We start from the raw sequence: 27,612 nt of genomic DNA, 5'->3' as shown, positions 1-27,612 counted from the left end.
GAGCAGCGGGCCTGCAGCCAATCCGGAGCGGAGGAAGCGGAGCGAACGGGGCGTGCGCGCGTGATGTGCCGTCCGCTTTGCCTCTCCTCCTCCTCCTCCTCCTCTCAGGTGGTTGGAAGGGGAGCGCCCCGGCGCCCAATGGGGTCGGCAGCCGAGGGAAGCGAGTGATTCACCGGAGGGCGTCGCGGGGCCGGCTGCCAGCAAAGAAGGAAGAAGAAGAAGGAGGAGGAGGGATGGACCTGGCCAGCGGCGCCCCGAAGCAACGCGGCGGGGCTCGTGCGGCGCGCGCCTCCTCGCCTAGCAGCTCTCCCCGCGGCCGGGACGCCACTGGAACCAGCGCGCGCCGCCTCCGCGCCGCCCCGAGCAGCAGAAGCAGCCGCCGCTTCCCTTCTTCCTCCTCCTCCTCGTCGTCGTGCTGCTGAGGCGCAGCTCTTGCCTTGCGAAAGCGGCTCGGAGCTCCCGCCGCCGCTCCTTTCCCCTTCTGCCGGGGCGCGGGGGAAGGCGGGCGCCTTTGCCCTTTTCACCCGGCCGCCGCCGCTGCGCCCCTCCAGTGCCTTCCCGCGAAGAGAGGAAAGGGCGCCTCCGTTTCCGTCGAGGGGCGGCTTTCCCCCTCAGCCGCCTGCCTGCCTGCCTCCCTCTCCCCTCCGTGCTTTCTTTCTTTCTCTTTCTTTCTTTCTCTCGGAGGGTGGGAGGGGAGCCGGAGAGCGCAGCAGCAGCAGCAGGCGAGGGAAGGCGGCCGGCCGAGGCGCGCAGCCCGGCGCTGCCGTCGCCGCCGCCGGCGCCCGAAGAGCCATGCGAGAATACAAAGTGGTCGTGCTGGGCTCGGGCGGGGTGGGCAAGTCGGCGCTCACCGTGCAGTTCGTGACGGGCTCGTTCATCGAGAAGTACGACCCCACCATCGAGGACTTCTACCGCAAGGAGATCGAGGTGGACTCTTCGCCCTCGGTGCTGGAGATCCTGGACACGGCCGGCACCGAGCAGTTCGCCTCCATGCGGGACCTGTACATCAAGAACGGGCAAGGCTTCATCTTGGTCTACAGCCTCGTTAACCAGCAGAGCTTCCAGGACATCAAGCCCATGAGGGACCAGATCATCCGGGTCAAGAGGTACGAGAAGGTGCCCATGATCCTGGTGGGCAACAAAGTGGACCTGGAGGGCGAGAGGGAGGTCTCGTTCGGGGAAGGCAAAGCCCTGGCCGAAGACTGGAGCTGCCCCTTCATGGAAACTTCAGCCAAAAACAAAGCCTCGGTGGACGAACTCTTTGCAGAGATCGTCCGGCAGATGAACTACGCTTCCCAACCCAACGGGGATGATCAATGCTGCTCTTCCTGCGTGATCCTCTGAAAGGAGGGGAGGACATCACAACTGTATTGCTTTCAATTGTTTTTTTTTAATTTTTCCTTTTTTTCTTGAATTAAAGGTTTACAACACCATCACACACACACACACACACACAGCGGCTGTGGCAGCAATGTTGTCATCCTGTGAAATTCCAGCTTTTGAGACAATTTTGCATTGCACCCGGATTCCTTCCAGGTTACGGCTTCTTATGCTATTGCTGCTGGTGGTGGTTATCGGTGTCATGGGTATGCATTGTCTCTCGTTAACATCTGGTGCAAAAAATATACCCCACCCACTCCCCCTTACACACACACACAAATCCCGTTGGAAGTGTGGCGCTTCCAACATGTATATGCCATCCATTTGATTGTTGCTTATTTCTTGTAAGTACCTCCTTGCAGAGAGGGCTGTATTGGCAACCAAGAACCAGTGGGGGAGTTTTTTTGTGTGTGTGCAGAGAGAAGTGGGGGAATTAGCCATTGCTTTTAACGAGATGAAGGGGAGCAGCAGCGAAGGAATGATTGTGTTCCTGGAGGGGAGGAGAGAAGAGAAAGACCCCTCCACTTGCCAGTCCGAACTCCGCCAGTGACTAGGAAACTTTTGGCTCTTGCGGATTTCTATGCAATGTTGGAATATTTGTTAACAAGCCTATCCCATCTGGAGAAGTATTGCACGTGTACTGCCTGGGACTTTTAATAACACTGATGCCAATACGGTGTGCGAGGTGCCAGAGAAGTGTCTGCTGATTTAATTGTGAAATCTTCTATTTTTGTTTACCTGCTGTATCGAAAGGGAGGGAATGGAGAGCATTCATTTATTTGTCTTTTTGGTTGTTGTTGAAAATCGGCTGTGAAACCATTACAGATCTGCACAATTTTTAAGTTGTGTGTTTTGTGGGGTTTGGTTTGGGAAGGAGGGCGGGTGGGTGGGAGGGCTAGGAGATGGTTTAATTTAATTCGAGGGGGGTGGGGGTTGGCAATAACCAATTTTGACAACTAGCTTTCTAAAGTACAAATACTTCCTAGAATGTGATGCAGGGCCAACAGCAGCCCTGTGTCTGCAGAGTGCCTTCAAAACAGCTGTTGCAGCCAGTGCCAACCTGTGGAGGTTCCAAGAATCCCATTATCTACTACTAAAAAAACCCCCTACTTAACCATTTCCTTTCTGTAATCATACAGAGCAAGCCAGAACAAAAGGGCCTATTATTAACAGAATTAATTTCTTCTTATTTTCCATTTGAGCCTTTTTTTCAGTTTAGTTTCCATGGCGTTCAGGGGTTTTTTTATTATTAAAAAAATTCAAGTTCACAGGTATTAGCATTTTTTTAATTTTTTTATTTTGTGTGTGTGTTCTCCTTGTAAAAGATATACCTTCAACCAGCAATGAAAAGAATTGTAATGTGATGTACCTGGAAAACAGAATCTCGATAACTGTAATTTTAAATCCTGGACAGACATTTAATAGATGTTTTATTCATTTAAAAAAATCTTTTAATACAGTTGCCATTTTTTTACAAAAAGAAAAGTTTTGTGGGTTTTTATGTATTGTGATTAAATGTGCAAGCCTAGAAGATTGCAAATGGTCAGACACAAATAACTGCCTAAAAGCTTTGTCAGACTGTTGCTCTTCAAATGTTTTGGGCCAAAACTCACATCAGCATAGCCTAGGGTTGAGCAGTGTTGTAATGCAAAACATCTGGGGGGGGGGGGAGTAGCACCAGGTTGGTGAAGCCTGGCCTAGTAACATGACTTGAGAAAAGGGATTTGCAGCCTGTGAGATTTGGTGTATACAGCTAATACTTTGAACTCATTTACAATGGTATTTTGAATCATCTAAATCAGTGCTCCTTGACCTGGGCTCCCCAGATGTGGGTGGACTCCAAATCCCATCATCCACAGCAAGCGTAGCCCAGTGATCAAGCATGATGGGAGTCATAGTCTACCCACATCTGGTGTTTGAAGAGCACTGCTCTAAATTATGTTATATGTGCAGGTATGCACCACATTTGGAAGTCAGAGGCTGAAATCCTAAGGAAGGCCCACTGAATTCAGTGGTAACTTCTGTGTAAATGCAGTTAAGAGTGCATTGCTCATCTTAAAACCCCTCATGTTTCCCGAATCCTCGAATGGGATGAAATGGTAATTTTGCCTCATTTGTGATCCAGCAATCAGTTAGCAGACTCATTTTGGAAGCTGAAAAATATGCTTCATTAGAAGAGACTGAACTGCTTCTCTATTCACACATTCATGTCAACACTCATGTATGAGGATGCGTTTTGCAGTGTGTGAGAAATGGTAGTGGAGTTAGTGCCTGGATACCAATCCCTGCTGGCAGTTCAAGGCATTTATTTTTAACTAGAACAAAAGGTGGTAGGTGTTCTTTGAAGAAGGCTATGGAAGTGGATAAATTAAGGGTCAATGAATATTTAATTGGTTAATTGAACTAAAACTTACAGTAATTGTTAAGTCTAGTAAGTAAACGAAAGAGAGTTCTACAATCTGGAAGTGAGTGCCTGCTGTTTGATTTGAAAGCTTGCCTGGTTTGCAGTGGGTTGAACTTAGAAGCAGGAAAGAAATTATTCTTGTTTAGAAAACTTCTTGTTTTTGGTGGATTCTTTATGTATCACGTTTAGTGAATTTGCATTGTGCCATTTTACTATACCAGATCATATATAGCATGATTTTAGTATTTTTAAAAACCTTTAAATAAAGGGAAGTTCAAGTCACCTTCACAGAGAACTTCACAGTGTAGCCTATCTCAAAAGTTCATCTCCAGCTGTTTTTGGACTATGTATGATTCCCCATCATCCCTGACCACTAGCTAGGGATAATGGGAGTTGTAGTCCAAAAACAACCCATGTTTGGGAAACCCTGGTCTAGGCTAACCTTGCAATATGTCTCCTAATGTTAACACTGGGGGACTTACTAAAGCAGATATAATTGCCTGGAAACGATAATCAAACCCCACAAACTTAGTTGCACCTTTGGCGTAGCTGTCCAGGTGAACTTGCCTTGCAAATGTGGGCAATGTTAAAGTACTGGAACCATTTCATGGTCTTGGTCGAACTGAGCTTGAGGCAGTGTCTTAATTTTGGGGCACTTTTGGATAGTGATGCTTAGTTTTGCTTATTCAGAACCAGGTTCTGTTGAGCTCTGTGAGACTTTCTTCAAAATAAAAATAGTTCTCTCTGGGGGTTTTTTTATATTAAAAAAATTCCTTTGCATTTGCTGTGCTTAAGCCAGAAAGAGCATACAATAAAATAACAAGTCTTTAGACTGCTCAGGTTTTGTGCTCATTTAGGTTCTCTCTAAAGGAAGTGACTATGATGCTCAGTTCAGAGTTTGTATCTGGTTACTCTTTATATTAAAAGAAAACATAATGCCATAGATTCAAGCCTACTGATGTTTACCAGGGAGGGATCCAACAAAAAGAGCATAGTGGGCTATCAAATACCACTTGTGTGAGGCAGTAATGAGAATGTGGGGTTTTTTTCTTTCCTGAGTTGTGCATGTGCTTCCTAAAGAATATATATAAAAAAGGAACTTCCAGACCTACCTGACACACATTAGTAAGCATTTTATTTGGGGAACTGTTCGAGAATAGTCACTTAAGTGAGCTTGAAACTACAGGGGGTATAACAGGCCATAGACATAATTTTATCCTGACCAGAGTGTGTGGGGTATTGACCAGAGTGGAAGTACAGTATTTGTGGAACGGACCCTGGACCTGCCACATGCGATCAGTTTCCAGAAAAAGCACAATAGGAGAAACATGTGCAACCTGGATGCTGTTCGTGTGCATGTTCCAAAGCCTTGCTGAATGGAAGCCTTGGTGGGGTGCTCAAAATAGCCTATCATTGCCCGTGGCTGGAATGGATCCATCCTGGATTCCACAATTCACTCTGGATTCTCTTCCCATGTTGCTCAAAGTCTGATCTTTGCTGTGCAAAAACCTCTGGAGCTGAACAGAACCAAATTCTCAGTTTGTTCCCTCTTGGCTAGCCCCACGCCCTGTGTTTATTATAACTGCAATGGCACTTGTTCATGTATTTGCTTCCACCAGAGTTGTTCATGCAGGCAGCACACAACTGACATAATGATAATGTAATAGTTGTGAGGCCTTAGAGGAGGAGGAGGAAGTATATAGGCTGTCAGTGCTCTTGGGACCTGGATAGTTTAATATAAGGAGAGGGGGGTTAACTGCTGCATCTGCTAAAGCAAAATTGCCAAAAACCATTCCTTCCTGGGAATTGCAGCCTTCTGCTTTAACTGCATTGTCAGAAGCATTTATCCAGCCTAGCATAATGGAAAGGAGAGTTAAACGCTGCCAAGGATGGAGGGGTTTCAGAATATAGCTTGTGTAATGCCCCATTTGCTAGTCCTGCTCACTGAGATTTTCTTCAGTTGCTCACTTTTTCCAATCCAAGCCTTGCTGGTCTTCAAATCATGGCCCAGGGCAGAGATTGCAAAACAGTGACGTTCATCTGTATAAACATAAAAATGTATATTGGACCTGTTGGATGGAGTAAGACTGTGAACATTTTCAGCTCCATTTGCAATTTATAAGACAGGTCTTCATTCTCCTATGCAAACAAGTGTTGAGCCAAAGACACTTGGTCTGTGATGATGATCTGGTAATCTTTTACAATAAGCTGTTGTATTTTAGGAGATTTTAGGAGTGTTGAACAGGATGGGGGTTCAGGTTAGATACTTGTGCTTTAGAATCCAGCAGGAAATCTTGAAAGCAGGAGTGGCCATTCTGTGGAATCTTAACAATTTTTAAATACAGTAAAGGTATGGCAAGAATTTTGTGCAGTTCTACTCATAAGGAAAGTAGCATTTCTTTTTAAGTGAAACTGGGAGCGGATGCCAGGGCTTACTGCAGCCATCTGCATTATATTCAGTTATGGAGGGTTACCCCCCCCCCACCCTGAAAAAAGTAAAATTAGCTTTTTGGGGAAGTGGATAGGGGAGCTGAGCAAAAAGCAGGTCACCTAATTTGCACAAGCAGAGGCTATTTCTGCTAAGGCAAAGCCACCATTGGTTGCAACCTATAATAGTTGTGTTTGATGTTGATGATTTAAAAATCCGTATAGATCTTCAGAGATTGTACGCCCCAAGGGTAGAGCTGTGGGTGTCTTTATAGTCATCCTGTCTTTCTGAATTTTTGGAGACGAAAAAGAAACACTTAAAGAGTAGCTGTACTTTGATGGACAATCTCCATTTATATCTGATTTCAACTTCAGATTGTATAAAGAATAGCTTAGGCAGGCAGGTCATTATCACTATAGCCTGGGTATTTGTTACGTTATGGAGATGATATCTAATGGTACAGGAAGCACAGCTTGTGGGGGGAGGTTTGGTTGCTTCACTGAATGGAAAATCTTATCTGTGATCTCTGAGCCTCTTGTATCTTATAGGGGCTTCTCAGACATTTGGAACTGAAATACTCTCAGCACCACATTTCATGAAGACAACCTGTGCTGAAGTATGTTCAGGTTTTATTTTTAATCACTTGCCAAATTGTTAAGGGTGGTAGCTTGACTAAGACATATTCTGCATAGGCACACTGAAATTTATGGATTCTTGATAAACTTCAGCCAGCATTCAAAGCAATGAACTTTCCTATGACATTGCATTTTCTCTCTCGTTCTTTTAAAGAACCAAACAGAATGTAGTGAAGAGGGATGGCTGTGTCTGTTGCAGATTATGAAAGTGGCTTCAGGAATTTATACTTTGAGGCAGAAGTGAAACTCAGTTGAGCAGGTGTTTTCAGCTACTTAGTTTCATGCATTTTCTAGGGTGCTTTTAGAGTGTGAAAGGGCTTTGTAATCTGTCTGGTCATTCATCGTTCATAAACCCTCAAGGTAAGTCAAACAGCTCCACCATAAAGTTGCAAATTATAGGCTGATGGTATTACTCAGGCTGTGCCATTCCTGTACACACCTGGTAACAAGTTCCATGGAACTCAAGTCAGACTTATTTTTGAGTAGACATGAGTAAGGATGTGCTCTCAGTGAGTTTGTGGCCAAGCAGGAGTTGAATTCAGTCTGACATGCTTTCTGCTATAATACTTGTTATTGAGCATAATTGTGTGTCAAGGGGTATTGCTTTGGGACAATATCGGGTAAAGTTATGCAGTATGCCATGAACCAGGAGGAAAATTGTTTATACTAATTTATACACTTGATACATCACTTTCTCCAAGGAACTCAGAACAGCTTTTTCATAGTTCCCAAATGCACCCCTGTCTAGGGATGCATGAGGAATTTGGGTGTTGCAGTTTCCAACATAAACTGACCTGCTTTTCCCCTCCTGGACTACTGTGTAGATTGAGATGTAGCTATCTATTGGATTTCACACTTGGAAAACATCGGTAAAATACAGTTCTAAATATATTTGAAAAGGTATTTTGAGAAGTTCAGAGATGGATATTTTGAGAAAAACGTGCATTTAAAGGCAAAGTTATATTTTGAATCAGGGCGGTCCAACGTCTGGCCCAAGAGTCACATGCAACCCTCAATGCCTTTTTGGGTTGCTCTCAGCAACATTTGACACTCCTGCCCACAGATCTTGTGCTGCTTTCCGAAAGCCAGGTAAGCGAGGTGCTGGGCTTTGGGAAGGAGGTGTGAGGGTTCTGCCAGTGTCCTGGAGTCTTCCCACCTCCTTTCTAAAGCCTAGTTAAGGCTCTCCCACCATTGGGAAGGAGGTGGGAGGGCCCTAGGACTCCGCTAGAGCCTCACACTTCCTTCCCAAAGTCCAGCATCTTGCTTAGGCAGCTCTGGGATGGCAGCCTGAGGGCTTGGGATGGGGTAAGTTCTGTCCTCACTCCCTGCGCCTGCGCAGCAAGGCAGTGTGTAGCCTGTGGGTTCTGTGTTGAAGTTTTCTTGCAGCTCAACTGGTACAAAACGTTGGGCTTGCCCTATTGTAAATCATGGGTGTCTGCATCCAAGTGGCTTCCCAGGCCAGTGTCCTTTATTTCAGCAGTAAAGGGTAAAGGGACCCCTGACCATTAGGTCCAGTTGTGGGCGACTCTGGGGTTGTGGCGCTCATCTCGCTTTACTGGCCGAGGGAGCCGGCGTACAGTTTCTGGGTCATGTGGCCAGCATGACTAAGCCACTTCTGGCAAATCAAAGCAGCGCATGGAAATGCCGTTTAGCTTCCCGCCGGAGCGGTACATACCGGTATTTATCTACTTGCACTTTGATGTGCTTTTGAACTGCTAGGTTGGCAGGAGCAGGGACCGAGCAACGGGAGCTCACCCCGTCGCAGGGATTTGAACCACCAACCTTCTGATCGTTAAGTCCTAGGCTCTGTGGTTTAACCCACAGCGCCACCCGCGTTAATGCAACTTCGGATTAGTCTCCCAAGTTATCTATAGGCACTACTAGATGTTTGATTTCATAGACTGGATTCCCAGCATTGTGTTTGTCCCCAGTGTTGAGAATGGAGTCAGGCAGAAGTGTTTGGCAAGGCAGTGCTTGGCCCATCCACTGCCACCACTTCTCCTCTGTAACATTTTCTAACCATAATTTTGCCACTCGTTTTGGGAATCACTCCTTGCTCATTTTCACTTGATCAGGAAATCCAATACTGGGGCTGGGTGAAGGGGAAGAGATTGCAGAGTTAAGGCGGTGGGAAGGATTAAGCACACCTCTTACCTGCTGCTTCTCCTTTGCAAATGGGATCCCAGATTGCCCGTTGGAAGCAAACATGGGTTTAGGAATCCTGTGTTTGGTACCAAATGTTTAGCTCCAACCTAAGCAAGTTTAATTTTAGATGCCAGATAAAATAACTCAAATCTATCTAAACAACATTCAATTTCAATACCATTTTATTTTTAACAAGATAGCTTTTCCTTTTGTTCCATTGAATAACATGCCATTCACTGATTGGGAAAGTTATATCTAAGTTGCTTTTCTTATCAAATTATGACCAGTTTAAATACTTTTTTGTCATACACTTATCTTATGAGGAAGCATTCCCACCATTCAGACTTTGACAAAGATGTGTCGTAAGTACCGTATTTTTTGCACCATAACACTCACTTTTTTCCTCCTAGAAAGTAAGGGGAAATGTCTTTGCGTGTTATGGAGGGAATGCCTACGGGTGGCATGCCTATGGATTTTCCTCCTCTAAAAACTACATGCGTGTTATGGTCGGGTGCATGTTATAGAGCGAAAAATATGGTAATAAGAGACATTTGAAATAGCCCTTAGCCCTGTTTGGGTCAACCAAATGTCCATGAGTCATAACAAGAAACCTGCAGCTGATCTCTACTTGTATTGGGAAAGGAGCAATAAATTCTTGGGTGTTTTATTGCAATTTCTTGATGCATATTGAGAAAGATTTCAAAAGAAAGTTGCTAAATTTGTAAAGAAACATTTTCTCTTCTAAACTGCGTATGTTTGACCACGATATAATTTGTGCAGCTCTTTTCTAAGGGAATACCTTTTGCTCACATAGGCAGAAAATGTTTTTTTTCCATGCCCATCAGAGCTGGAGTAAGACATGCTGAGCCCTAGGCTATGTCACAGTTAGGAGGCTGTATAGTTTTAGCAAAAAAAAAAAGGGGGGGCATTAGTCTAACAGAAAAGCCAATGCAAATAGAAATAATAAAGTGCTGTAGCTGGATATAGACCAGTACAGAGGGGAAGATGTAAGCAAAGACTAAGATTCTAAATAAAATGTATTTATTTTTTAACCAATTGTGTGAAACTTGAAATGTAGACTTTTTAATTTAGAAGTCCCTCATAATCTGAGGCCCAAAACTGTGGTTTACTTAACTTGTGCATAAATCTAACCTTGATACCTATTGGTGTACTTGGACACAGTAGCAGATGGGATAGACCATCTATATATCACTTGCTCTAGACTAAAGTATTCTGTAGCAAAGAACTTGTGGACTGTATTTGGAGCAGCAGCTATAAACCTGTATAATCTGAGGAGAAAGGAACAGACAAGTTTTGTCTTTCTCATATCAGGCTTTGAATATATCAAGGGGACATTAGACCAAACATACAGAGTAAAAACTTCCTTAGCACCACACAGGCAATCAGGGTATGTGCTACCTCAGCAAAGATCATTCTACTCCACCCAGTTGCTCAGCAACACATCCACCACCCTCCTGTCCACTTGACTTTAAGACTAATAAAATTAACCCTTAAATTACAAACTGAATGATCCCCGCTTTTGTACTTCCAACAGTTTGACAAACCTTTTTTTGTGGTAGAGTAAATGCTTAAGTAGGGACTCGGATGGCGCTGTGGGTTAAACCACTGAGCCTAGGACTTGCCGATCAGAAGGTTGTCCGTTCGAATCCCCGCGATGGGGTGAGCTCCCATTGCTCGGTCCCTGCTCCTGCCAACCTAGCAGTTCGAAAGCACGTCAAAGTGCAAGTAAATAAATAGGTACCGCTCCGGCAGGAAGGTAAACAGCGTTTTGGTGCGCTGCTCTGGTTCACCAGAAGCGGCTTAGTCATGCTGGCCACATGACCTGGAAGCTGTATGCCGGCTCCCTTGGCCAATAAAGCGAGATGAACGCCGCAACCCCAGAGTCGGCCACGACTGGACCTAATGGTCAGGGGTCCCTTTACCTTTTTAAATGCTTAAGTAATGGGCTTTTAAAATGTGTAGGTGCAAATATAAGAACTGCTGGATTTCTCCTTGCTATGCGACTGTTGATGAAGTCACAGGAGACAGGAAAGAAAACTTGCAACTTTTTTGAAATGAATGCATCTGCTGAAGCAGTCAAGCCTGATTATTTAAATGTTAAGGAACTGGTGCAGTGTAGTGTCCAAGAGACTGAGCTACAAATCCAAAGGTCCCTGGTTCAAGTCCCACCTCAGACATTAATTCATTGGTGGTTACACTCTCTCAGCCTTATGGGGATAATATTACTGTCTTGCCTTATGGGGTTGTCGTTAGGATTGCAATGAGGCAAAATAAGGAGAGGCCAGTATACTTTGATCTGCAGGATCCAATAATGCTCAGTTTGCTGTATCTGGAATGAAACTCTCCATGGCTTCTCCCTGATTTTAAATAAGAGAGGAACACTGAAAGAAAGTGACTTGGAAATATTGCTTCTGGTATAATTAGCCCATTGGTGGATATGAACTCTGCCGTGTAGACTAATAATGCACATTTGAAATGAGAGCACTAGGTATATATTTTGGATGCTAATTTTGTGTGGCTGTAACCTCTGATAACACTTTTGCAGGCAGCACTTTACAGATTTAATCCCCAAAGGGCCAACTAGCAATGTTGAGGGCAGATAGTTGAAAAACTGCCTAGCCAGTATTAGTGACAGGTGGAAGATTAATGCCTTCATAATGCCCACGAGTAAAGTTTCATATTTTGCAATCTAAGGCCGCTGCTGGAATGTATTAATACGGCTACTGTAGAAACATCTGAGTGGATTGAGAAAAGTTGTTTAACCAGGACTTGGGTGCCCTTTTAAGCTTGGGGCATCTTTATTTGCAAGTGTGTAATCCGTCAGTAACAAACTCAATGAAGAGTAATCATGAAGTAGTTCACTCTTGGCCCCTGCAAATCTTCCTCATTTAAGCCATGCTGATGATATAATGAAGAAACGGGCACTGTTAAGGTTTGGGAATGCTGAGACTGGTACAGGAGGTGGCTGCAGCGGTTTCTTGCTTCCCTTAACAAGGCTGTCCCTTCTGTTTGTAGTATGATCACTTGCCCTCAGGCAATTCAGAGGTGAACGCTCTTGCTCACCCTCTTCCTCTGCTTGCCCTAGTCTGTCTGGCCACACAGGAGAGACCTAAACAAATACAGTGGTACCTCGCAAGACGAATGCCTCGCAAGACAAAAAACTCCCTAGACGAAAGGGTTTTTTGTTTTTTGAGCTGCTTCGCAAGACAATTTTCCCTATGGCCTTGCTTCGCAAGACGAAAACGTCTTGCAAGTTTGTTTCCCTTTTCTTAACACCGTTAATACAGTTGCGACTTGACTTCGAGGAGCAACTAATAGAACGCGGTGTGGTAGCCTTTTTTGAGGTTTTTAAAGACTTTGGTGATTTTTGAAGCTTTTCCCAAACTTTCCCGACACCGTGCTTCGCAAGACGAAAAAAATCGCAAGACGACAAAACTCGCGGAACGAATTAATTTCGTCTTGCGAGGCACCACTGTACAGTGGTACCTCAGGTTAAGAACTTACCGTAATTCGTTCTGGAGGTCCATTCTTAACCTGAAACTGTTCTTAACCTGAGGTACCACTTTAGCTAATGGGGCCTCCCGCTGCCGCCGCACCGCCGGAACACGATTTCTGTTCTCATCCTGAATCAAAGTTCTTAACCCACGGTACTATTTCTGGGTTAGTGGAGTCTGTAACCTGAAGCGTCTGTAACCCGAGGTACCACTGTATAGTCTTCATGGAAGGGGAGCCACTGAAATCAATGAGACTTGAGATGTTCATCACTTTCAGCGGGTCTTCTCTAAATATGACCAAGTCTAGGCCCTACTCTTTCTGTCACTGTTCCCTAGTTAACCCAGAACCATTGTAGATATCCCCTACTACTGTCTGTCTTCTTTTTTTGGTCTGGATACCATTCCACGATATTGCAGGAGTATTATTTATATTATAGGCCATAATCTGGCACAGAGTCTGGCATGCTTAAGTAGATCGGAATCGCTGGTCTGAGAAGTATGCCTCCATGCTATGTAATAGCTGTTATCTGGACTTTTTGCATGTAGCCCATCAGCTGGACATCTCTGGAATAGTGGAAAATAAAAGATCACAGCTGAGAGAACATAGATACCTATGGGTCAGAGTGCAGCAACTGTGCACTGTAGATTATATAAAGAGAAGAGAATATTCCTGCAAGACATTGGCAAATTAATGGCGAGTGTGCTTTTAAAGTTGGATGAACTAAATGAACATTTCAACTCCTTAAAGGCAGTGTGTGTGTGTGTGTGTGTGTGTGTGTGTGTGTGTGTGTGTCTACTTACATGTGTTTTCCTGGCTTTTAGCAGATACCCTTGACTGCCATTTCTATTAGCATTCTGCTTCTGTAGCTATTTACACTAATCTTACCAAGCTTATCAACCAACAAAGTGACTCTGGTCCAGATGCATTATCATCTGCCTGAAGGAAGCCCAATGCTTAGCTCTGTCTGTTTTCAGTTTAGCCTGTCTGAACTTTTTGTTATTTATGTGGCTAATCCTGTGAATGCTAAGATTTTCTGGCATGCTCTAGTAGCTGGAGGCAGCGGCTCCTGAGTTCTAATCCCAGGCTCTGTTGCTAACACTATAAGCTCCTTCCATTGTAACAGTTTGCAGAGGGATAGTTGTTAGTTACAGCAAGGACAACGGTGTCTTGTGGCACCTGGAAAACTAAGAATTTCTTACCGCATAAGCTTTGGTGAAGTGGTCTATTGTCCAGGAGAGCATATACCACAATACATTTGTTAGTGAGATATCCAACAAAGTACTTATGCACAAGAATTTCCACTTGAACAATGGATCTTCTCACTGTGGACCTGCCCCCCACCAACCCCCCAAAAAATCTACCCTGGAGGGTTGAGGAAAACCCATAACAGATTTAGGAGGGGGCAAGGGGAAAGGAAGTGATGGATGGAAGTGAAAGCTGGACCATAAAGAAGGCTGATCGCCAAAGAATTGATGCTTTTGAATTATGGTGCTGGAGGAGACTCTTGAGAGTCCCATGGACTGCAAGAAGATCAAACGCACCCATTCTTAAGGAAATTAGCCCTGAGTGCTCATTGGAAGGACAGATCGTGAAGCTGAGGCTCCAATGCTTTGGCCACCTCATGAGAAGAGAAGACTCCCTGGAAAAGACCCTGATGTTGGGAAAGATGGAGGGCACAAGGAGAAGGGGACAACAGAGGATGAGATGGTTGCACAGTGTTTTCGAAGCTACAAACATGAGTCTGACCAAACTGCGGGAGGCAGTGAAAGACAGGAGTGCCTGGCGTGCTCTGGTCCATGGGGTCATGAAGAGTCGGACACGACTAAACAACAACAAAAGGGGAAAGGAGGAGGCAGGGAAATTCAGTTGCACAGCCAAAGGTCCTTATCCTAGTGGAAGCATTTCATTGGATGCGGCTCACGACTCTTTGTTGTTGTTTAGTCATTTAGTCGTGTCTGACTCTTTGTGACCCCATGGACCAGAGCACGCCAGGCACTCCTGTCTTCCACTGTCTCCCGCAGTTTGGTCAAACTCATGCTGGTAGCTTCAAGAACACTGTCCAACCATCTCATCGTCTGTCGTCCCCTTCTCCTTGTGCCCTCCATCTTCCCCAACATCAGGGTCTTTTCCAGGGAGTCTTCTCTTCTCATGAGGTGGCCAAAGTATTGGAGCCTCAGCTTCAGGATCTGTCCTTCCAGTGAGCACTCAGGGCTGATTTCCCTAAGAATGGATAGGTTTGATCTTCTTGCATTCCATGGGACTCTCAAGAGTCTCCTCCAGCACCATAATTCATGACCCTTAACTGTTTTTATTATGACATCCTAGATCAAGGGAATCTTTGGTCCTCCAGATGTTGATGAACTACAACTCCCCAAAACTCCCATTGGCCATTGACCATTTACCATGTTATCATAGCTCAAGTACATATTCCAGTCAGACAAAAGCAGCTGAGAAGCAGGTAGAGCAGGACCATTGGAGGATGTAGGACCAATGGAGGACCATTGGACAAGAGAGTCCAAAGAGCTGGATAAGGAGGCCCGGAGAGGGAGCACTTTTGGGCCCTGGAACTGAGACTCCCCACTCCTGCTGAAGTAGATCCAATTGGCTTACTTGGGGCAATTTCTATACTTAAAATGATTGGTTGTTTTTAAATTTTATATCACTGTAAACAAACTAAATGGTCAATCAGGTTGCATATATGACCACCCAATGGAGAGCAAGTGGACAACATATTATCCAAAATGCTAACTTTGACCACTGAGATACAAAGCTTTTGATCAAATACAAAACATAAAAGAAGAACAACGCCAAGCATCCATGCAGAGTGGTATGATACTTTCCAATAACCAACCTTTCCCAGAACAAGTAAGTGCTGGTGTTTACCCCCTATTCCTCAAATGGTATTGAGATTAAGTTGACAGTGGCTTTTCTTACTGTCTTACAGGTAAAAAGGATAGGAAACATAAGAGGAGAAGTGATATTGTCAAGCTGAGATTGTAGCTAAGTCGGGCAGGAGGCTTGTTCATGTTTTATGAAATCAAGCCGGACAGAAGTACATTTGTCTTTCTTATTTTGACCCTTGGATATCTTTAATTTATTTGTCATTCTTTCCGAGACCAGTTTGTACCAGTTAGTTATCATCATGCTTGCAAGGCCTTCCTAATGTCTAGTGATTGTGTGTCTAGCTCCTCGTAAGTTTTCTGCTGTGTAAATCTGAGTTGTTATTCAGGAATACATTCAGTAAGGGTAATTCTGGAGTGACAACCACTGGTTGCTCCATTATATTGCTGAGGGAATATTGATCTCCAAGAAATTTGTACCACAGGACGCTCCCACCAGAAGTGTAGATAGGACAATTGCAAGCTTTCTGAGTGTTAAAATGTTTAAAATTCTAAATTTGTGGGTTTGATCGATAAAAGATGACTGGGCCTATACTTTAGGTATCACTTAAATGAGTTGACTCCCTCAGCTTACAGAACAGCGCTGTCTTCTACCTAATACTTAAAATGACATACATTTGAAAGGCAACTGAGAACCTTTGTAAAAGAGATTTTGTAAGTACAGGAACTAAAGATATGAAGTTCCTAGTAGTGAAGTTGATGATTTACACTAGAAATGTATGAAAACAGATTGCTTTCCCTTTTTTTTAAAAAAAAAAATTGCTACCTTTTCACACAAAAAGAGGGAACTTACGCTGCAATACATTAAGGTCAAGTTTCACCATTCCCTAGTTATTCTTATATGGAAGCAATAAAATAGGATGAAATCTGCCCACAGGAAGTGTTAAAAAGTAAAGGAATTACAGGAAGCTGACCTGATGCTTTGATTCTAACATCCTTTTCCGTTCCTGAAGCATCCTTTCAAATGTCCAAGGTGATGTTTGCCTCCTGTCTGACAAGAGCTGGGACATCTCTTTTCAATTTACACCTCTCCTCTTCTGATCTCCAGGAATGACAACTGTTAAGCACCCGTCTCCAGCTATGGCCAAACACTACACACACACCCCCACACACTTTTAATGCCTTTTGCCTGAATATCTGTTTTCCTTTGAGGTGGTTTCAGGTGTTCTTTGTCTCCTCTTGCTCTGCAGACTGGAGTCCCGTGCTGCCTGCACATCAGCTAAAGAGATGTGCTTTAAAACTCTCTGCCACTGGGATGCACACCCCGGTCTCACCCCCATTTTACAACCTTGTGTGTTCAGATAACTCTGCTTTAGTCCCTTGGGGAAATTCAGTAGCGTACCTGTGCAATATCTTTTAATGTTTTGTCACTGCTACATCTCTGCCTCGCCCCCCATCTCTGCCTTGTTCTAAGGAAGGGAAAGAAGCCCTTTGTCAAAATGAGGCAGTCTGGGGAATCTGGCCTGTGAGGGCTCTTGCACCACCACTGCTGTTCTGAAGCGACGAGACATTCTCTCTCAAAATTGTATTAAATCACTGTTTGGAAGTTAAGGTCGACTTCTAGGCAATTTTTAAACTTGAGTTTCTAGTCACTGTGGGAAAATGGGAGTGGTGACGTCACTCTTCTGGGCCACTTCTCGAAGGCCTTGCTCTGAGGAAGGAGCCCCTTCTGGTGGTGGCAGTGATTTATTCAAGGGAGGAATGTTTCTCAGCCCCCTCAAGGTCTTCAGAACGGTGTGGGCATGCAATAAAAACGAGGGCAATTGTCACCAAGGGAGATGAAAGCCACCCCCCAGTCACCCTCACAAGCTGTTGCCTTTGGCCCTAACGTTTCCCCCTACAATTTTTATTTATTTATTTATTTAAATCACCACATGCCACAGATATCCGTTATACATGATGGGCAAAAGTCCAGTGCAGAGTGTAACCAACTTAACCCGCTGGACTCCAGTGGGAGCTTCACAGATTCCCCCCCCCCCCATTTATTTGACAGAATATGTGTACTGCTTGATTGTACATAAAAGCACTAAGCAGTTTACAAAAAGGGTGGATCGGGGAAATGGGCCCCGAATACTTCATGCAGGACTCCTGATGGATAGAAGCTTTGCATTTGAGCCATGGGGAAGCCATTAAGATCTCAGTGATCAGCAGGGATGTAAGGAATCCAGCAATCCTTAAGTTGTATCCTAGACCCAAGGTGTTAAGGACCTTGTAAATGAATACAAGAACCGTGAATTTTGCCAGTCACTGAAATGACGTCTGCTGTCCTTCCTTCCCACAAACACCATTTCTGATTACGGACCTGTATCAAGTCTTTCCCCCATTGTCTGGGTGTAGCAAAATATTCCGTTTGTATTTGGAATGCTTTGTGGCCTGTCGCTTTGCCACTGTTTACCTTTCCTTTCAGGTGTATGTAATGCAACCGCCATGCAGAGCCTAAAAATAAATAAATGTCTAGACGGAAGCATCAAAACCACAAGGACAGGTATTCCCGGCTTTGTGCCGAGAAGGTGATGAGTCAAATTTGTTGGGGGTGGGGTGGGGTGGGCCGTTATGGGCAGATAACAATGAGAGCGAAGTACCTGGTGTTTTAATTTCTAACTTGAGTGATAAAAGAAGCAGTGGGGTTGTAAGGACACCTGCTCAGACTTTAAATGTCTGATATTAACATATTGATATTAAAAATTCCCCGCTACATTTTAAGGACTACAGTCAGATCCAAAAGAGCTCAGATTCTCCATTTGCACCCCCAAAGTGGGGTTATTACATGCTTATCAGAACTGAATATTAGGAGAGCCCTAGTACAAAAAACTTAGGGGATGCGGGTGGCACTGTGGGTTAAACCACAGAGCCTAGGACTTGCTGATCAGAAGGTCAGCGGTTCGAATCCCCGTGAAGGGGTGAGCTCCCATTGCTCGGTCCCTGCTCCTGCCAACCTAGCAGTTCCAAAGCACGTCAAAGTGCAAGTAGATAAATAGGTACTGCTTTGGCGGGAAGGTAAACAGCGTTTCCATGTGCTGCTCTGGCTCACCAGAAGCGGCTTAGTCATGCTGGCCACATGACCCGGAAGCTGTACGCCGGCTCCCTCGGCCAATAAAGCGAGATGAGCACTGCAACCCCAGAGTCGGCCACGACTGGACCTAATGGTCAGGGGTCCCTTTACCTTTACCTAGTACAAAAAACTAACAAAACAGTTACACCAGGAGAAGGGGTGGGGGTGGGGAAAGACTTTTGCTGCAGACTGGTGGAGATTTGTAACAGGCCATTCTGTAGCTTCCGTCTTTCAGAACTTAGGGCTTGTCTAATTGATGCACTTATCTGAACTCACCTTTTACATGAAAAGACTTCTTTACAATGGCATCAATCGTCCTTTTTTCCTTGCTGCCACCTGTAAAAGAAATATACATGCTTTAAATCTATGCTCTTGTCTTCGCTCTCGTCTCTACATCTTTTTTCCCCCCTTTACTAACTGAGAAATCTCAATAAATGCATTTTCAGAAAAAGAAAAATCACACATTGGGAATTGAAATCCTACTGCTATCATTTTTCCACTGACTTTTTTTTTAAGGCTGTTAATACTAAACCAGCTGTCAATTGTCAGGGGCAACTTGTCCCAGGGCTTTGTAAATTGCCTAATAAAAAAAGAAAAAGGAAACGAAAGTGAAAGTGAGCATACAGAAAACCTTACTCATCCTGCACAATGCACACACATTATAATTTCATTGGCCTGCTTTTAGAAATGGTCAAATCAGCCCAGATATCATATGTGCTAAATCAGCTCCCTAGTAAATATCTTGTGTGTACATGTCCTCTAGGGAACTGTGGCTTACTTTCCTTCCTCTGTTGACACACATTGAATCATGATGTAGCTAGGCATACAGAGAAGAATGCACTGAAGCCATTTCCAGCAGTGCCTTAGCATCATTTATAAGGTGGTGTCTTCTCTTTTCCTTACACTTTGTAAAATTAACTTTGAGCCACACAGTGACCTCTAGGCAGGCTTTGCATTAACAGCTATTACTTGCCGTCACTTGCTGCACGTCACACACCAAGGAAGTGTTGCATTGCCAGTTGTGAAAGCTGTGTCGAAAGTCTAGCCCGAAATCCAAGTAATACAAAATGAAGTCATCTACTTGAACCCAGTGCAAAGGAACATCACACGTTACTTTTCTGCTTAAAGATGGTTAAGATTCGCAACTCTGGGTTATTTGTGGGGCATAGGAATTTGTTCTCCCCCCCCCAAAAAAAAATAGTCTGGCCCCCCACAAGGTCTGAGGGACAGTGGACCGGCCCCCTGCTGAAAAAGTTTGCCGACCCCTGCAGTAGTCCATCAACACTGGAAGTTGAACAGACACAGCCCCTCAGCTCTGCTTCCCTTTTGTACTTTGCATGCTGATTGCAGCATCTGGGCTTGATGAGGCAGGTGACCCTCACCTGTTCCAAGCCTGCTTCAGCTGATGAATTGAAAACCCCCTCCCCAGACCTAAAAAGCCCCACCTGGCCAGCTAGTGAGGTGGGCTGTGGGCCCTTGCCTGCTTCTGCCTCCTAGAACAGTGTTTCCCAAACTTGGGTCTCCAGCTGTTTTTTGGACTACAAATCCCATCATCCCTAGCTAGCAAGACCAGTGGTAAGGGATGATGGGGATTGTAGTCCAAAAACAGCTGGAGAACCAAGTTTGGGAAACACTGTCCGAGAGCATATCTCTGGCTGCTCCCTATGCCTCAGGCCCCCCTCTGGTTTCTGTGTACTGACACTCCCCCACCCCCTGGCTACACCCCTTGCCAGGATCCTGTTCCTTCTCCCCGTTGTCCTGCCAGTTCACGATACCTGCTCAGACTGTGGTTTCATATCTGAGCCACCCCAATATCTGAGCCATTGCTCATTGGGGTTCAGCTTTGCATGATTTCCATTTTCGTTTTGTAGTGCTTTCCGTTTCTCTTTCATGAAACCACAGAAGCGCATGTAGCACTTCCCAAAGGTAGCGCTCAGTCTGACAAACAAACATTACAGAGGTCTTGGGGGGATCCTTGCAATTTGTTTCAATTACCAATGCAAAGTAGGCTACATATGGCACAGTAATGCACCATCTTGTGAAATACCTGACATAAAAGAAACTTTGTGCTGAAAATGTACGGTGCCCAAGTTTTGGGAAGCGTTCTCTTGGCACACTGCCTGCATCTGAAATAGCTCCATGCATATCAAATTGCTTTCCTATTAGATTGGGGAGTACAGAGGAACTCCGGACTGAAACTGTGAGCGTGTCTTGATAATGGTGTTTTAATAGAGTCAGTACGGACAGTGGAAATGAGGGTTAACTATGCAACAGACTCTGAGAGCAGAATTCCCTAATCACCAAGCTTGTGGATGATGGCGCTGAAGCTCTGTGGCTATAGATACCTGTTTCAGGTTCGGAACGCACACGTAGCTGTGCCTACATCACAATAGGAATGATCGTTCTTTTTGCCACTGCATTTCACAATTCCGCAAAACCTAAAGAGAGGAGAAACTCCATGTAACCACATTGCTTAGCAAACAGACCTCTGCTTCCTGGGTCATCAGAGGTGTCTTGCCTCTGGGAATAAAAATTCCCAGTGTGTGAGTGCAGAGCAGAAGCTGCAGGATCTTGACCTCTCTGTGCCTTAGAAGTATGTATTGTTCCATTTTTGTATTTTTATTATAGATCTTGTGATTTATGTGGAAATAGTTCAGTTTGGTTGTGTGTTGTTTAATATTTTATTTATTGTTTATCGACTGCTTTTGTTATGTTGTATGTTTTGTTATGTTTTGTTTTGTTCTGTTGCGGTTACATATTTTTTTCATTTTGTAAGCAGCCTTGAGCATGGTTTGAACTGTGGAAAGGCAGCATACAAATAAATTATGTACTGTACTTTTCCGTGTATAAGACTAGGTTATTTCACTTTAAAATAAGGTTAAAAATCTGGGGGCATCTTATACACGGATAGTGCATATGCCCATTTTCTAAATTTGGGGTCCCCAAAAGTGTGGGGGGGCGTCTTATACATGGGGGCATCTTATACATGGAAAAATGTGGTATATATGTACATACATACCTGCCATACATTGCCGTGCCAGTTAACTCAGTTGGCTAGAGCATAGTGCTGATAACACCAAGGTCACGGGTTTGATCCCCATATGGATGTATATTCCCGCATTGTAGGGGGTTGGACCAGATGATCCATGGCATCCCTTCCAACTCTATGATTCTATGTACAGTGGTACCTCAGGTTACATACGCTTCAGGTTACATACGCTTCAGGTTACAGACTCCGCTAACCCAGAAATAGTACCTTGGGTTAAGAACTTTGCTTCAGGATGAGAACAGAAATTGTGCAGCAGCAGCGCAGCGGCAGCGGGAGGCCCCATTAGCTAAAGTGGTGCTTCAGGTTAAGAATAGACCTCCGGAAAGAATTAAGTCCTTAACCCGAGGTACCACTGTATGCATGTGTCTGGGCCAGACTGATGATGACATCTGTGGACCAGAGCCCATCTCTGTAACTGCAGTCCACAAAGCTTGTGCTGAAATACATTTGATAGGCACGCCATAACATTCCTTGCTGTCCCAGCCTTGCACAGCCATCCCATCTGGGAACCGTTCTTCATATTGTAATGATAAATTGATAGAAAGCTTTCTCATCATTATCCCAGAGCCTATGTGCTTTCGTTGGAATGGAAATTGTATCGAAATAAACAAAACAAAAGAAGCAATAAAAATGGAGTTTAACACCATGCAGCATCTAGCATAGTGCACTGTAAAGGTAAAAAGGTAAAGGAACCCTGGACAGATAAGTCTAGTCAAAGGTGATTATGGGGTGTGGCGCTCATCTCGCTTTCAGGCTGAGGGAGCCAGAGTTTGTCCACAGACAGCTTTCCGGGTCATGTGGCCAGCATGACGAAACCACTTCTGGCGTAGCGGGACACCGTGATGGAAACCAGAGAGCACGGAAACGCCATTTACCTTCTTGTTGCAGCAGTACCTATTTATCTACTTGCACTGGTGTGCTTTCGAACTGCTAGGTTGGCAGGAGCTGGAACAGAGGAGCAGGAGCTCACCCCATCACAGGGATTCGAAACACTGACCTTCCAATCGGCAAGCCCAAGAGGCTCAGTGGTTTAGACCACCGCATCATCAACGCATTAAATCACTACAAGCAGAAAAATTATTAAGCACACAATCCTAACCCCATCTCTGCAGGGCTGGTTGGATGTAGCACATTTCAGTTTCAGACGGTTGGTTCCCAGCTCTGCCAAGCTCTGCCAGCTGTCCCAACAGGATACCTTGTGAATAAATAAGGTAAAGGTAAAGGGACCCCTGACCATTAGGTCCAGTTGTGACCGACTCTGGGGTTGCGGCGCTCATCTCGCTTTATTGGCCAAGGGAGCTGGCATACAGCTTCCGGGTCATGTGGCCAGCATGACTAAGCCACTTCTGGCGGACGCCATTTACCTTCCCGTCGCAGCGGTACCTATTTATCTACTTGCACTTTGATGTGCTTTCGAACTGGTAGGTTGGCAGGAGCAGGGACCAAGCAACGGGAGCAAACCCCGTCATGGGGATTCGAACCGCTGACCTTCTGATTGGCAAGTCCTAGGCTCTGTGGTTTAACCCACAGCGCCACCCGCATCCCTTTGTGAATAAATATTGCATTGCAAAATAATTATAAACAAAAAGTCAAGAGATGACCCTAACCTGTAGGGCCATATAGAAAAGACATTATGTGCCATAGGAAAAATCCCTGTTCATTTCATTCATGAGATGCTGAAGCTCTGTGGGTTTTGAATCGTATTGTCCATCCCTTCTTTCTCAACCATTCATTAAACGTATCTGGAAGAAAGCCGCTCTTTTGAGACAGCAATGTTTTCCTGCGAAGGAAGCTGCTCCTGGAGACGCCATCACGGGTTTCCCATTAGTCATAGCAAGGGGAAACAATAGATTTATTTGGCCTGTCAGATTTAAATTTGCATCTCGACAATGCTCTCATTTCTACCAGTTTGTGTCAGTTTGTCTAGTGGGAGGCAGGACTTGCTGTGCTCTAACCATGTGCAATATTGGTTTGTGCTCACTGTTCTTGTCTTTCTGCTCATGGTGAAAAACTCACAGCTGCTTTTCCTGTTGCAGCCAAAATGGGTGGGACATAAGGCCTTTAAACTAGTGGCAGGGGTCTCCTTTTTCCTGCTGAGGGCTATGTTCCCTTGGAAGTAAGCTGTAAGGGGCCATGTGCTTGTGGTGAGTGAGGCCAGAGGAAAAGTGGGAGGAGAACATCCCTTTCATCTCCTCCTTTCCCTTTCTTCCTTTTCACCCAGCAGGCTGCCAGAAGGCAGATAACTTTGCCAAAGGAAAGGCCTGCAGACGGATAGCTTGCAGGGACCTGTATCCTCATCTGCTTTCCTTGCTTGATCCATTTTGGCTTTTCCTGCAAAATCTCCCTCCCCAAACTCATTCCAGGTTCTTATCACTAAGATGAAGTGAGACCAAGGACCACATGCTTTTATGTCTTGAAGCAGCCACAACCACAGGTACCCAGCACTGGCAAGTGGAAGAAGCTGTGACTCCTTCTTCCTGCAGCATCAGAGAATTTAAGCTTCAGGCCCTTTCTCTGCGTTGCAAAATTAACTCTGCTAGGCCCTTTTGAGAAGAGTGAGCGAGCGAGCGAGCTGTGATGCAGGGTGCAATGCTATGCCACTGTAGGTTTGCCATTTGTCAGGAAAATTCCTGACACGACCTGGGTTTTGGGGTGTAAAAATGCCGGGGGGGGGGGGCAATTTTGCCGAATCGGCAAAATGTCAGGGAAAGTGTGTTCTCTTTCATGGAGAGCACATGTTGTGGTGGAGTCTAGCAAGTCATCCCTCTGTTGCTGGGCGGGTAAGATTAGATGGCCACGTTTGCGATTGAGCTCCTCTATGTTGTTGGGGAGATTTTAATGTTGCTATTCCTGATTGACAGCCTATTAGCTTTATATTCCCTGTGTGCAGCGTTGAGCTTCCTCTTTTCGCTGCGTGCATCGGATCACCCGCCAACCCTCCCCATATTTAGGGTTGTTCGCATTGACCTTGCTAGGCCTGTCATGGGGTCATCTGCTTTTGGGGCAGGGGCCTGGTAGGAATTTTGTCCATTTGGCTGATTGGCTGTTGCCATTTGGTTTTTTGCCTGCTGCACAGCAAATCGTCACAACTTGAAAGGTTGCGGTTAGGCATTGGTTAATTTTTGGTTTGGTGGAGTGAATGTGGTTGGCTGTGCCTGCCCCGCCAATGCTGTTGCTGCAAGGGTATTCCATTAAAGGAATCCAGGGGCTTGCCATGGTCTTGTCTGAACCTCTGTGAAGGGGCTAGAGCCACGCAAGAGCCCCTGGGAGCATTTGGGGAGAGGTGAGGGCCTGGCACCCAGCTCCATTTTCTCTCCAAATTGTTTTCCCTTTCTGACTTCCGCGGGCGTGCGGATGTCAGTGTGTCCCTGGGCGGGGACAGATAGTCGCAACCAATGCCTAAGCAACCACTCACATTTTTTGTATTTTAATAAAATTGTGGCCAAATTTATGCCAAAAACCTTAAACTAAAATTCTGTGTGAATTGTGTTTTATTTGAGGGTGGCTTGGGGACCACGACACGCAAAACCTGAATGTATGGCAATGCGACGGAAAAAGCAGAGGAAACAGCTCCAAAAGCTTAAAATCACTATTTTTGGATTAGGTTTCCCCAAAAAAGCTGGGGGGGGGGAGAGCTCAAAACCTAGCGGGTGTCAGGACTAAACATATCAATAGTATGACTCAGGCAGTTTCATCTATCTTTCTATATTTAAACTCTGGGTGTTGCTGGACTGGGTTTGTTCTCATAAAAAGGTCAACAATTCCCTAAATTAGCTCAACAATTTTGGGTTCTTCCTTAAAAAAAGTTACTTTTTGAAATATGGCAACCCTATGTCACTGTCCAAATTCTGTGATGCAGAATATACACAAAATATTTTTGTTGTTGTATTCAGAGTTGTTGATTTATAAAAAATATTTATATATGGCAATTTCATTAAAGGATTCTTTTAAATGTGATTCAAAAAAGCTGAAAACAGATCATCAGCTTTCTGTTATGGAAAATGTTTCCTTAATTGTCTGCATAATAAACCTGGTGGCAGAGAAAAGTGGTAGAACTTCATCAACTATGAACCCTGAAATTTGGTTTCTTTTGATGGGTTTTTGTAGGGTAAACCTCACATTTTGTAGGGGCCCCCAAACTGGATAAATGATACACACTCAGAAATCCAACACTGTCCGATTCACTCCAAACCTGTGCCAATGTTTTGTTCTTCATACTTTAGAGAATGTTGGATTTCTGGGTGTTAACTAGAACTCCAGTCTGATGTGTCAATTACTCAGTTCGGGGGCCTCTACAAAACACAGGGTTCACCCTATGAAACAACTACAAAACCATGCGAGAGGTTTTGATGTGATCCTGAAATTTGGGGTTCGTGGTCCATGAAGCTTCTGTTTGCACTCTCTTATAAAGTTCCTGTCCCTATCTGACTGTTAAGTGTCAGCCTTTAACTTAAATCCTCCCTCCTCTCCCCTGATTGTCTGATCTACTCCCCATCTCCCACTGGACCTTGGGTCCCAAAGAGGCAGACCCAAGGCCTGTCCGTCACAACTTACTTCCATATAAACATGCACAGGATTGTGCTGTAAAGGAGTGCAAAGACCAATCTCATTGATGGATTCAGATGCACTGCTACCCACTCTCAGATCCTCCAAGTGCCCTGTTTTCCAGGGGCAGTCCCAGATTTACAGAAGCTGCCTCAGTTTCTGATCTGATCTCAGAACGTCCTGCTTTTCTTTAGGGCATCCCTATTTTCACCAGAGAAATGTTGGTGGGGATGTTTCTGTTTTCATTAGAGAAATGTTAGAGGGTATGCACTGTGTTACCCAGGTATGTAAGGGATGCGGGTGGTGCTGTGGTCTAAACCACTGAGCCTCTTGGGCTTGAAGATCAGAAGGTTGGCGGTTTGAATACCTGCGACGCTGTGAGCTCCTGTTGCTCTGTCCTAGCTCCTGCCAACCTAGCAGTTCGAAAGCAGGCCAGTGCAAGTAGATAAATAGGTACCACTGTGGAGGGAAGGTAAATGGCATTTCTGTGCACTCTGGTTTTTGTCCCGGTGTCCCGTTGCACCAGAAGCGGTTCAGTCATGCTGGCCACATGACCCAGAAAGCTGTCTGTGAACAAACTCCGGCGCTGCAACCCCATAGTCGCCTTTGACTGGACTTAACCGTCCAGGGGTCCTTTACCTTTTTACCTTACCAGGTATGTGTTTGCAGGGTTGCAGCCTCAACATTTTTAAATCCATTTGTTTCTCTGTCACTGATAGCAAGTGAGCCCTGAAAAGCCCAGCTGGATTTTTATTTTTGTCTGTCGCAGTACTGACTTAAAACCTATACACACCTATTTGAGAGTACGTTCCATCGAAATGAGTGTGGTTTACTTCCAAGTAGATTCAGGCAGGATCAGGCTTGCAAGTAGATTGCGGAGCCTTTCCACCGTCTCCCAATAAATAATGCATTGGCTTACATCTGAAGTGGACAGTCGGTGTCAGCTGCTGAGTGCTTTTTAATGCATGCAATCTATATTTTATTTGAGAAAGAAAATCATAATCAGTACACATGAACAGGAATAGATTTATTGTAAGAAAATAGGGATATTTATTTGGAGTGCTTTTTCATTTTACAGGGATTCGGGGACAGGATATGCACCATGCCCAAATTAAAAATATTGAATTTCGATTCATCACTGAGCTTTAAAAAAAAAAAAAAACTTTAAAAATGTCATGCTAAGCTTTTCTGCACAGCAGTTCTTGTAAAATAGGTTACATTAGCAAAAGAGTTTCCACTCTCTCTCTAGTTTACTTGAAAGAATTGATGGTATGGTTGTCTAAGCATCTGGGCTCAAGGAGCTCAGTACTTGAGCATGATGCCATGTGTGCTCCATTCGTCCCAGCCGAGCTACTGTGCCAGGGCAGAGTGGGGAGGAAGCCCACCATGGTACCTTTTGAGCATGAAAATCCAACCCCCTATTTGGATTTTCAAAGCATAGGGAATTTCTGGATTTGGGGAGAAGAAAGTGTGGGACACTTTAAGCCACATCAAACTGAGGTGTAGATGGCTGTTTATCGGTGGCTCGGTCAATAGAGCATGAAACTCTTAAGTGGTC

General features: G+C 44.7%; 1 protein-coding gene and 1 long non-coding RNA gene across 2 annotated transcripts in view; one reads left to right on the top strand and one right to left on the bottom strand.

Annotated features, from left to right (window-relative positions):
- The window catches only part of LOC308585238, a 382,477-nt gene that overhangs the window by 247,919 nt on the left and 106,946 nt on the right, over positions 1-27,612 (bottom strand). The gene's annotated exons all lie outside the window — the stretch shown is intronic.
- RAP2B (RAP2B, member of RAS oncogene family) lies at positions 186-2,222 on the top strand. Its single transcript, XM_081190699.1, has one exon. The coding sequence runs from the start codon at positions 793-795 to the stop codon at positions 1,342-1,344; it is 552 nt and encodes a 183-aa protein (XP_081046825.1). The 5' UTR covers positions 186-792; the 3' UTR covers positions 1,345-2,222.

The sequence above is a fragment of the Podarcis bocagei genome, assembly GCF_964188305.1.
Source record: "Podarcis bocagei genome assembly, chromosome: 4".
NCBI classification, from domain to species: Eukaryota; Metazoa; Chordata; class Lepidosauria; order Squamata; family Lacertidae; genus Podarcis; species Podarcis bocagei.
This window is presented reverse-complemented; position numbering and strand designations above follow the sequence as displayed.